At 39.3% G+C, this 13,416-nt stretch overlaps 1 protein-coding gene across 4 annotated transcripts in view; it reads right to left on the bottom strand.

The window, feature by feature from the left end:
* Positions 1 to 1,766: 1,766 nt before the first annotated feature.
* LOC124131271 (LHFPL tetraspan subfamily member 2a protein-like) overlaps positions 1,767 to 13,416 on the bottom strand; it is a 45,481-nt gene continuing 33,831 nt past the window's right edge. For all 4 annotated transcript variants that reach the window (XM_046494427.2, XM_046494426.2, XM_046494428.2 and 1 more), the window contains exons 3-4: positions 4,556 to 4,669; positions 1,767 to 3,307 (exon numbers count right to left, since the gene is read on the bottom strand). In XM_046494427.2, the coding sequence (XP_046350383.1) occupies positions 3,165 to 3,307; positions 4,556 to 4,669 (257 nt within the window). In that variant the 3' untranslated portion in view covers positions 1,767 to 3,164. The remainder of the gene's footprint in view (positions 3,308 to 4,555; positions 4,670 to 13,416) is intronic.

The following is a 13,416-nucleotide window of genomic DNA, read 5'->3' on the forward strand; positions in this document are numbered from 1 at the left end:
GCCCTTAATACATGTTCATCTCCACAGTTTACTTTTATTTAAACATTGTTTCAATGAAAATTCAAGAAAATGTTTCTGTAATTACTCCTGCAAATACAGGCCATGGTGATGTGCATATGTTATTTAACTAGTGAAAAAAACCCATCATTTCACTCAATATTCTCAGTTTTCATGGCCAAGATTACAATAAAAAATGGGTATGACAAATGCACATCGTCCAATATATTTATATACAATAATAGAGTTGATGTAGCAGGAATGTCTGTGGACGATGCCAGCTGACTTCAGTGGTGAGATCTCGAAGAACTGACTCACGACAGTCTAACAATACATTCAGACACTGCGTGAATTGACATTAATGCCACCCGAAGTGATGCAAGTCATAGGTGTCTACCTATGATTATACAATCCAGGCACATCTAAGGGATGCAACTCTCCACAGAAAATTCCAGGGGCTTTGATGACTGTGTCCAGTTTTAGATAATAAATACCAGCATATTTGACAAATGAACGTGGCTCAACAAGATGTTCGTGCTACGACTATCACAAACCTATGTTTAAGTATGGGAGTTACGATCATCTTAGCGCGACTACCACAAACCTATGTTTAAGTATGGGAGTTACAATCATCTTAGCGCGACTACCACAAACCTATGTTTAAGTATGGGAGTTACAATCATCTTAGCACAACTATCACAAACCTATGTTAAAGTATGGGAGTTACAATCATCTTAGCGCGACTATCACAAACCTATGTTAAAGTATGGGAGTTACAATCATCTTAGCGCGACTATCACGAACCTATGTTAAAGTATGGGAGTTACGATCATCTTAGCGCTACGACTATCACAAACCTACATTAAAGTATGGGAGTTACAATCATCTTAGTGCTACAACTATCACAAACCTATCTAACTAGTGATGTTCTGATTATAAATATTATTTATGAAAAATACCAAGAAGTCTTTCATTTGTTCAATAGTTTATTAAACATAAAAATATTCCATTGAGTTAAATGTGTAATTATTTCAAAATACGATAAAGTATAGGCACTTTGACACATGTACTATATGAAATACAGTGCATGAGACTACATTGACTATGATGAATTGATTTTCAAAAAAACATTTCTTACAACCAATGATGGTCAACCCTTTTGTGTGGTTGTTTCCCATAATACTGCAATAAAAAAATCAATTTTTGCATAATATATTTAAAAAAAATAAAAATTTGATATTGTTTTTTATCCTACAGTCACTGATGGATCCACTTTAATTGTATTTTCATTTCGCTGACTGATCCGTTTAAACGTAGAGTGTATTTTTTGCAAGGTTGAGATGTTTTAAGATTCAGTTAGGTTGACATGTGAAATAAGATTATGTCATGGATGCAAAAATATTTGAACTATGAGACTGAGATAAAGAATGAATGAATGAAATTTGATACCATCAATACAGATTGTTTTAAAATATCATAAATCTTGCCTACCTACCGTATTCGACGTAATAAGCGCCCCGCTCTAATAAGTGCCCACGGCGATATTTGCTAATATATTGGCTAGTGAACAATCCCAATTAGCACCCCTTCCAGTTGTACCTACCCGAGACTTATTTATTTGCATATAATACACACTCGTGTGTTATATGCACCCTTAATTATGGGCAATTAAATTCTGGAAAAATATATCTGTCGTATATATAAACATTTCAGGCTGTCGGCATAAACCACAAAATTTATCTTTGAACTCTGTTTTTTTCACCAAAATAATATTCTAATAAGAGCCCCCTATTCCTAATTTTGAGAGCGCCCTGGGCACTTATTGCATTAAATATGGTACTGTATTGGGCTTGAAAAAGACAGGAAATAATTCAAGGGTATCATGCATCACCTTAAATTCTGCACATCAGTTTTTTTGATTGCCAAGAAAAACATAATTTTCCAATATCCAGCATTATTTGAAGCATACACTTTTCTATTATATATAAAAAAATCCAAAAATTAAGAGATTCGCAGGGCTCCTTTCAATAAGACTAATCAACAACTTAACATGAAATATATTTTCATTTCAGAGACTAAAAATAGTCTACCAATTGACCATCCAATAACCATTCTAGTCCCTTTTAAACCATGGTTATTACCACCTGTGATCCAGAATGCCCCAAAGGCTGTTTAATGAGATACTCTCAATACAAATTTCACTTGTGGATTGAATGAAGCTCCTGCTGATGAGTTGTCTCCCTTGGATCATGAGTGCTGACTTCATTGGTGCTTCTTTTAGCATCACAATATACAAATGTTTAACATGCTACAAAATAGGGGAATGAAATTACAAAACTATATTGATCTTTATATACAAATGACTACAAACAGGAACTCTGTGATGTTGTCATATCTGTTTACCATACGACTCAGATAATATTGATACCTTAGTTTAACCGTCTTCCCGAGGCAAGCATGCCCTCTAGCCTTCATCAATGTCTAATCTCCAACCAGGCATTCATATAGGCTTGTGGACACTCCTGACTTGGGGAGATGCAGTATAACATGACATAGAACTTGTTTGTATCAAATTATCTTGACAATAAAATGAGTATATCTTCTTGCAAGCAAAATCAATCGGAATTACATTATTTTTTTGTACAATTTAACACAAATATTCACCCTCACACAGACACTCATTCTGAGAATCTGATCTCAATAAAAATACCAAAACGCTTTTTTAAACAGAAATGTAACATTCAAAAACTAATTTCATCATCTTAACCAAAAATTAGATTCCCTATTTCTCTTTCTAGGGGTATTAGTTTGACCTTCATATTTGCATAATCACTGACCCAGATCAATTACTGACCCCGACTATTTGCATATTAATCACTGGCTCCTAATATGGGTACAATAAGATGTTTATCATATCACAAGCATAAACAAAGAATTTCCAGGCACAAAACTTCGCAAAAATCAAAATAGCACTGATTTTGTACGTTACATGTTTAACATACAATATGGCAAACACATCCATTAATGGACTAAACCATTTCGGCTTAGGCGATACAGTTTCAAACATGAAACTATCAAATGTTTGTAAGCCTTTCACCCCTTTATCTGTACAGTGGGAGATTCTTTCCTCTGACATTGGAAGAGTCCTTTTATAAAAAAGGGGTGTTTCACACAACACATATCAAGTTTTTGCCTTCCAGCACTTCCTCTTCTACCTTGTAGGAAGAAGTGGACTCATCCGCCTTCACTGAAAGGAATGCACAGAAGAAGGACATAACAGTCCCAGTGATGCACAAGTAGAAAGCCCATCCTGCAAAAAAAGAAGTTTTTTTTATTAAATTGTATATGACCAGTACAAAAGATGTTGGAATAAATCTTACTGTAATCACCCTATAAACAGCCCTGGGTACTTAGAAAAGTGACAAAGGAGGGAGTATGTATTAAAACCATACACATGTACAATTTGTTTTCAGAGATTGAACGACAGTTGACAAACTAAAACTTTGACAATTGTATACCCGCGCTGTGCTACTGTTTTCTGTAACATGTAATATACATCTGTAATTTGTAATTTATCATCCAAAACTGGCTCCCACAGGAGATATGGCTTGGATGAGATCAACGATATCTACACTGTAGATAGCGCTGCAATGAAATTACATCACAATGCTTTGCAGACCATTGTGACATCACTGGTTACCATGACGTCACAATCAAATGACATCACTAATGGCTCTGCTACTGAAGCTGTTAGCAGTACTGTTTACACTGAAGACACTGCTAATTACTGTCTACAAATTGAAAAAGTTGGAAGAATGATGTTGGATGATAAATAAAATCTCACCCTCGTGTCTTTTGACATCAAATGTATCAACACTCGTTAATAAATGTGGCAAAAATCCTCGGCAAGCCTCGGAATTTTTCCACTTTTATCAACTCGTGTTGATATATTTGATATTAAAAGACACTCGGGTGAGATTCTCTGTATGTAATATGTACAATGTACAGAAAAAAATATAGACGGTCATGTCACGTTTCATTACAGATTGGTCCAGAAGTTGTTCAGCAAGCGCTTAATACATCAAATATGGTAATTCCTTAGGTTTTAAGGGTTAAGTTGTCAGGGCCACTATAAACCAAGCAATCTTAGCGCTAAGGAGATTGTAACTCCCATACTTTAACATAGACCGCTTTAGTGCTAAGATCGTATTGTGGTATAGGACCGGGATTTTCCATCCGATGAAATTGACTTTTCAGGGAATGTAAATTAGATGCAGTCACTACAAGTCTTCAGCAACCCATGCTTGTCATAGGAGGCCACTAAAGGGATCGGGTCGTCAGGCTCACTGACTTGGTTGATCAATGTCATTGATCCCAATTGCGTGGATCGATGTTCATGATATTAATCACTGGATTGTTTGGTCCAGACTCAATTATTAACAGACCGCCGTCATATAGCTGGAATATTGGTGAGCGCGGCGTTAAACAATAAACCAACCAACCAATTGATGAATATTGGTAAGAGCAGGGGTAAAACAATCTTCACTGACTGACTTACCCAGACTGCACCTGTCCATGTAGAAGGGGTCGGCCTGGGCGCCGCAGTACTTGGTGACCACCTCGCTACCCCATCCTGCCGGGTACAGGATGAGCCCCAGGATGCACAGCAGCCCTGAAACATACACACGATGAGGTGAAACGCATCTCAGTATCTGGTGATGGAGAATGTAGCCATGTGCTTGTCTTGTTATGAGTGAGTGAGTGAGTGAGTGAGTGAAAGAGTGTGAGTGAGGCTGGGTGAGTGAGTGAGAGTGAGTGAGTGAGTGTGAGAGAGTGAGTGAGTGAGTGAGTGAAAGAGTGTGAGTGAGGCTGGGTGAGTGAGTGAGAGTGAGTTAGTGAGTGTGAGAGAGTGAGTGAGTGAAAGAGTGTGAGTGAGGCTGGGTGAGTGAGTGAGTGAGTGAGTGAGTGAGAGTGTGAGAGTGAGTGAGTGAGTGAGTGAGTGAGTGAGTGATTTAATGAGTGAGTGAGTGATGCAAAAAAGTGTTACATCTTGTTTATAATAACCTTGACATAATATCTCGCATATAAATGCTGATACTTGCCCGGCCAGACTTGATTATCTACAGACCACCATGATATAGCTGAAATATATCTGCCTCCTAGAACATCACGCACTCACTCCCCCAATGATGAAATAATCAAACACTTCCTTCACGCATTACAGCAGCAGCAATGCAAGGACTCTTCATAATAAACACTTTGTGATAAACTTGAAACATGCCTGTATTATAAACACACACCACACAAACCCCCCTCAGATCGGCTTCCACCCAAACCCCTCTCAGTGGGGTCCCATACACTAATAAACATGTGTTGTGGTTCACAGGGTTTCAGGCCCTGTGTTTGTTGCTATTTATAAAGTTATTGAGTGTTTCGTAGACCATCACATACGCCTTCAGATTTGTGGTTGAATCGGACTTTCCTTTGTATAACATAAAAATAAATTTTAAAAAAATAAAAATAAATAAATAAATAAAAAATAAATAAATAAATAAATAAATAAATGAAAAAAATAAAAAATAAAATAAATCATCATCATCATCGTCATTGTCACCGTCATCATCATCATCATCATCATCATTGTATTTGGATGGCATGGATGACACCATTCCTATTTTTATGTGCATAATCTGCACTTGAGTATAATTGCTATTTCATATGCCCAGTCAAAAACTATGTCGTATTGCATCAGATGAACAAACAGGAGATAACAAATTATTGATTACCCAACAATTATCCAAATCAATGGTATTGCAAGTGAAGATTGACTTTAGTCTCAGGTTGGGTAAGAAATGGTTGCAAACAACTGCACCACAGCTCTTTGACCAAAATATTTCAGCTTTAGTCTTGGGACAGTAAGACGATGTTGGTATATAGATATATATATGCGGGATTAAATCCTGCTTAGTGAGAGAGAACTGTTAAATGACACTATTACAGTATACTGACTCTCAGCCGACCAGTCCTTGTTTTAGCCCCTTAGTCCTGAGCGCTAGGCAGGGTAACAACAAGTACCATCTTTTAACATCTTTTGGTATGACCTGGCTGGGGATCAAACCCCAGACTTTCTGCCCTCCGGGCAAACGCTCAACCACTAGACCACAGAGGCTGTCCATATGTATCTGGTTTCTGACCGGAGCCCAAAAGGTGCAGACCATTTGCTATTTAGTATGAGGCTTGGAGTCACAGAGTACTTTGTCTTCATTTGTAGGGCCTGAGTTTTTTCTTCTTCATAAAAAAGAGCTGAGATATTTTTTCGAATCCCATTTCAAATTCAACCCATGGAAAGAATGTTAACATTTTCTCACTATTCTCTAAAACATATGACTTGCAGGATATGGCCTCTTGAAATGGAAAAGTCGAAATGATTATTGATAAATAGGTGTTACAGGCATTGTCTCTCATGGTCAGGCTTCACTTTAGACAAACCAGTCATTCAAACCAAAGACGTATATAGATAGACGTATGTATGTCTTTGCTCAAACCAAACCCGAAAAACAACCCCTATCCCACCTATCCTATGTTTGGATGAGCTGAAGTAAGAAACATATATATATATTTTTTTGTCCTACACAATAGTGTTTCTACTTTCCTCCCTCTTCCGGACCCAACAAGGGGAAACAGAATAATTGGCAGAATGTTACCACCGTTACCACATGTAGATATAATGTAGCTGGAAAAAGGTCATTTAGTATAGTAGCAAAATTGTAGACAGAAAAAATATGGGGAGTGTGAACTTTAGTAATCTGTATCAATTTCACTTCATCCCCTACATACCGTATTCGACGTAATAAGCGCCCTGCTCTAATAAGCGCCCACGGCGATATTTGCTAATATATTGGCTAGTGAACAATCCCAATTGGCACCCCTTCCGATTGATCAATGTACACAAGAGTTATATATATTCGTGCATAATATGCACTTGTGTGTTATATGCACCCTTAATTATGGGAAATTAAATTCTGGAAAAATATATCTGTATATAAACATTTCAGGCTCTCAGCATAAACCACGAAAGTTATGTTTGAACTCTGTTTTTTTCACCAAAATAATATTCTAATAAGAGCCCCCTTTTTCTAATTTTGAGAGCTCCCTGGGCACTTATTGCGTTAAATACGGTACTGTATTAGGCTTGAAAAAGACAGGAAATAAATTCAAGGGCATCATGCATCCTTCTGAACATCAGTGTTTTTCAGCTGCTTATTATGTCGATTTCAGTAGTCTCCATGCCTACAGCTTAATATTACCAGGTATTAGGGGAGGATGATCACTGGATTGTCTGACTTGATTAAGACAGGTTGCCATGATACAGCTGGAATATTGCTGACTGTGATGTAGAACAACAAACAAACAAACAAACAAACAAACAAACAAACAAACAAAAAACTATAAATTAATATATATTTCTAAACTGTCCAGTGGCACTAAAGTTATTTCAATGTCGCCCTATCATCCCCAGACGGTCTTAAATAAATCCCGCTGTGCAGAGTTGCGTCACTTGGACACACCAGAAACCTATGATTGTGGTTTCGAATCCCGGTTCGCCCCGATTATGTTTCAAGGGTTGTCAGCACCATACCCGTGCTCGTGGGTTTCACCGAAGTGGTAAACGTCTAAGACCTGCATCACTTTGGGCTTTCCTCCCACATTAAGCTTGACACGCCGTGATATGACTGGAATACTGTTAAAAGCGGCGTTAAACCCAACTCACTCACTCACTCACTCAAATAAATCTTTCATATCACTTTGGATAACATTTGAGAAATTCTTAAGATTTACTCTTTTTAAAACTTTTTTGAAGGGTGTTATTTCATTCTCCTCGTCTTCAGTTGTTTTTGTATGAGATGCGATGCTGTGAAGGGAGGATGCATCTGTCTCAGGAGGAGAGAAGGGGGGCACCCCCACGAGGCTACAAAAACATAGCTGGGATAAGATGGTGTTTTTTTGTCAGGAAAGGGTGTGTCATATACTTTGGTTGATGGAATGTTAAAGACTAGCCAGAGAAACTGAAACTTCGGGGAGAAGTCACATCCAAACAAATCATGGTACAATCTGAAAACTCTCAGAACCAGAAACCTGGCTATGTTATGAAGCCAGGAGGGGTCTGGCTGCAGTGATATCATGAGCATCGAGCTACGCAGCTGGGATACCATGACATTCATCAACCAAGTCAGCGAATCTGACCACCCGATCCTGTTAGTCGCCTCTTATGAGAAGCGTAGTCGCTTTTATGGCAAGCATTGGATTCTAACCTGGATCTTCATGGGTTTTAATTCAATAGTGTCAATAATAATATATTGTGACAGTTGTGAAAACTGTTATGATACTGTTGTCCTATCACATCCTCATCCTCCTGTTCCCATTGTTCTCTCCCTACACCAGAACCTCCCCCCCCTCCCCCAGTCCATCTATTTCAGCATCATCGAACCACCCTTCCACTTCCCTGGGAATTACAGAATTCCCACTATACCTCCCCACCTAACACCTGTCCTAATCCCACCACACACACACCCAACCACATCCCCACCTATTAGGATACATGAACACCCTAAACCCCACTCAACCCCACACCAACCCCCCCATCCCAACTATGTCAAGTCTTGGAAACAGTTCCAACACCACGCCCACCCCACCACCCCAACAAGTCCTGGAAACAATACTTCAACATCACTCCACCCAACAGCTGCCTCAGGAACTACAGGTCCACACCAAACCCCTACCCCACCAGGGAATGACAAACCAACATGTCACCCCACAAGCCTACCCCTCACCTTTAGGTCCTTCAAGACACTCTAGATGACCCCCCCCCCCCCCCCCCCCCCCCCCCCCCATCCCCCTCACCCAGCCTGCCCCACAACTGTCTCAGGAACTATAGGTCCATCCCTACCCCTAACCCTTACCCCCACCCTTCAAGAATGGGTGTCACCTTTGTCCTGCATGGAAATGTTTGGGATCCCAAACCCCCCACATACACCCCTAGCCTTGCTCCAAGGCTGTTCTGACAGATAAGTCCATGGATGTGCAGTAATTCTGTCTTCCTGATAAACAAGTCTAGATATGTGGACAGTATGAGGACTCCAGTCTCTTACAGGGACAACTTGTTGTCATAATTTATAAAATAGTATTTAAACTAATAAATATTGCCTTAGAGACTTGTGCAAGTCTAACCCCGCCCCCACCCTACGGCTGTCCTGGGAACCCTGAGTTCACCTGTTCCCTGACATTTCCCTGTGAGCAAACCCTCACCATCTGACATTTGCCTGGAGGGGGAGGTGTGTAGGGGTGGGGGTGATGGAGGATGAGTGTTGTGGGAGGCTGAGGGCAAGGGGCGTGGGCTGCTGCTATTATACCTGTCACATTATTTGTAGTACGTGACAAAACATGCACTACATCATCTCTCCACATCTCACATCATTTCCTCCATCACTTTCTATCATGTCTGTATCAGCATTAGCCTTTTAGCCTTGCTCCAAGGCTGTACTGCAAGTTAAGTCCATGGTGTGTAGTAATTCTATCTTCCTTATAGGCAAGTCTAGATATGTGCGAGACTGCCTCCATGGTCAAGTGGTAGAGCGTCTGCCCGGAGAGCAGAAGGTCCGGGGTTCGATCCCCGGCCACATCATACCAATAGACGTTAAAAGATGGTACTTGTTGTTGCCCTGTCTGGCGCTCGGCATTAAGGGGCTAAAACAAGCACATGTCAGCTCGGAGTCAGTATACTGTGTCTGAGTGGGGTATTCATGTTAAACTGTGGCATGGTATCTCAGTGAGCTAGCACTATAAATCAGCATTAGCCCGGACTAGTACAAGCAGGTACATACACACACACGTGCATGCACGTCGCTATATAAGTGCAATAATCTTGGACACAACGTTAAACCCAATTTCACCTCACCTCACCTAGATATGTGGAAATCAAAACGACTCCAGTCTGTTATAGGGACAACTTGTTCTTACATGGTTTGGCCGAGACAAAACCACATTGCATCATGGGTACTATCTGGCAGAGTCAGAGGAGGGGTAGTGAGAAAACTACATTCTTGCAATCATTAGATACATACAGAAAGAGGAAAACAGCAATGAGCTAGCATTGCATTTTCAATATGGCAGCTATGGTAACCATGATTAAAATGAGCAGTCTTAATATTTGTCCCATTGTATTGCCATTTTATTGTTAACCTAAAATTATGTGATCTAGTATAATTTGTTGCTTATTCTTAGAACTTGTTTGGTCAATTTCTGATTTCACAAATTAGTTCTGTACGTACTGATTGCTGGGTTATCTTTTGCATTCTAACTAAGAAATCACCTCATGAGAGTGAGAGAGACAGAGCAAGAGAATGAGAGAGAGAGTGAGGGAGAGGGGCAAGAGCGAGAGAGAGCGAGCAAGAGAGGCAGCAAGAGAGATCAAGAGAGAGAGAATGAGAGAGAGAGAGTGAGGGAGAGAGGGGGCAAGAGAGAGAGAGGTGAGGTGAGGTGAAATTGGGTTTAACGTCACGTCCAAGATTATTGCACTTATATAGCGACGTGCATGCACGTGTTTGCGTGGCTGCTTGTACTAGTCCGGACTGATGCCGATTTATAGTGCTAACTCACTGAGATACCATGCCGCAGTTTAACATAAATACCCCACTCAGACACAGTATACTGACTCCGAGCCGACCAGTCCTTGTTTTAGCCCCTTTATGCCAAGCGCCAGACAGGGTAACAACAAGTACCATCTTTGAACGTCTTTTGGTATGACGCGGCCGGGGATCGAACCCCGGACCTTCCCCTCTCCGGGCGGACGCTCTTCCACAAGACCACGGAGGCGGCCAAGAGAGAGAGAGTGGAGAGCGAGTTGGGATTTTAACAAGCCTTTGAACAATAATCCAGTTCCATCACAGCGTTACAGCAAACGGAAAGTGAGGCAGGGGTCAGTCATTTACCACTTTGATTAAAAAAAACCAAGCATGGATAGAACCGAGATTCAAACCACAATCATAGGTTTCTGTATGCCCAAGGGGAGCAACTCGGCACAGTGAATCATGGTGCCTTAGACGACTGGGCCAGCTGTGCCCCTAACCTCATAACACTGTCAACGAGGGGTTTGCATTGCCGAGACTATTATTTACAAAATACTGTAATATTGCTGACTGTGTGAAACACAGTTGTCACCTCACTCCTGATTATAAGGATACAGTGTTCCCTCGCTATTGTGCCCTTCGATATAGCGCTCACTCAGTTATAGCGAGCAGTAACGCATGGCTCCCAAAATTTAATTACATTTTTAATAAACTCAAGTTTTGCCCTGACACAATGTTTTTCCCCACCTCAAAAAACATTATATGCTGATTACCCGTGCACACAACACCAGAAATACCAGTCAACAAATCCGAACTGAAGTACGCGATTTAATCCCATTATCATACTAACTGGTTATAAAATCATGTTCATTGTATATCTGGACTTATGTTTGTTATATATCTTATTACGTTTATTCAAAATTTTATTCAAAATATTTTTGGAGAAATCGTGTGTGAAGTGATCGGTAGATCGCAAAACTCAACGTTATTTAAAGCAACCACGGTCAGATTACCGCTATTGATGCCTTGAAACGAACTATAGTTACCAGAGAATGGATACACTTATCATAAATGCCATACTTTGATTCGTTAAATGTCATTTTTGTGGCAGTTTGACTATTATATGTCAACATAACGTTTTCGTTTTCACTTTTGTTTTTGTTTTCAAGAAGAGTCATGTGACCTCAGCAAGGGAAACGAGAACATCGTTACCAAGACATACATAAAATTAGAACTAAAAACTAAAAACGCAACCTATTTTCCTATGGGTTCAAAATACATTTCTGTAAAATAAATTATGTTGCAGCCAACTTGGACATAAACATCTCAAGCGTGATGAGTGCAATGGCATAATTAACCAAAAAAATGTCATGTCAAAATGACCCAGACTGTTTTTCACAAGTCTAAGAATCTTACACCAGTTCAGTTATTCAAACTATGTAATGCTTTCAAAGAAAAGTTCTACAGTGGCAGAAACATCTGCTGTGTTATAAACAGAGAACACTGATAACACAATCTTCATTGTAGCTGTTTTACATACAAAGAGGTTTTGTGGAGAATGTTTCAAAGAAAAAATCGCAGATATATTCTAAAATTGACTCTTCTTGAATATTTGTGAAGGTTCAATTTTTTATAAAAGACAATTTTGTTTGTTTTACAGACTCTCTTTGTCAATTTTCCAAGAATCAGGAGGGAGAAAATAATTAAATAAATATAAATGTAAATAAATTTAACAAAATAAAAATACAAAAATATACAAAAATATAAAAATAAATAAACACACAAACATACAACATTAGATAAAATAAATGTTATTTTGGTTGATTTTGGACATAAACCTCGGTGCATCGAGGATAATTTCATTTAGAAAATTGAAGCGACCCTTTTTTTATTTTCAAATGTTATTTCTTCATTTACTTTTACAAATTTTAAGAGCACCCATCCATGAAACAAGTAATATATTATTCTGTCATAAATAATATTGCGGTGAAATTCTGCAAGCTAGCATAATACCCTTCGAAAACAACATGGCTGAATTCGGCTTCGTCAGCTAAATGTGTTATAGCAGTCAGCAAGACCATCTGTAGGCTTGCATGAATAAATTAATACATTATCATTATTTTTTTTAAAAAGTGGGAAAGAAGGTGTTTAATTTGGTTGAAGAACATGATGACCTAATTGATACTTTTAGCTTACATTGAAACTAAACTGTTAATTATACAAGTTACCGTATTCACCATATTAAGTGACAGCCCTTGAGCACCCACGACCAACCTATAGACCAGTATCTAAGTAAACTTGGTAAGCGCCAGGTACTTATCCTGAAAACATTCATGACACTTTGTATATTCTTGTGCATATTACAGATCTTTTTACAGAAAACACATCAGTGTAGAAAGGGTATATACTGCCAAGTAACTATCATCAAAAAGATTCGAGTTTCATGAAGGTTTCAGGGGCGGTCGGGTAGCCTAGTGGTTAAAGCATTCGCTCGTCACGCCGAAGACCCAGGTTCGATTCCCGACATGGGTACAATGTGTGAAGCCCGTTTCCCCCGCCGTGATATTGCTGGAATATTGCTAAAAGCGGTGTAAAACCATACTCACTCTCTCACTCATGAAGGCTTCAACAAATTCCATTCTCTAACGCTCGATCTGACAACTTATGTATTACTTTAATTATAATAATTGTACACTGATACAATTCTGTACATCGGAACTTCAGATTACCAAATATGTATTACATCCTCCGAATAAAGTCGGTCTCTCTTAAGTCAGAGAAATGAGGATTCATG

Source organism: Haliotis rufescens, unplaced genomic scaffold (genome assembly GCF_023055435.1).
Source record: "Haliotis rufescens isolate VD_foot unplaced genomic scaffold, xgHalRufe1.0.p SCAF_14, whole genome shotgun sequence".
Lineage (NCBI taxonomy): Eukaryota > Metazoa > Mollusca > Gastropoda > Lepetellida > Haliotidae > Haliotis > Haliotis rufescens.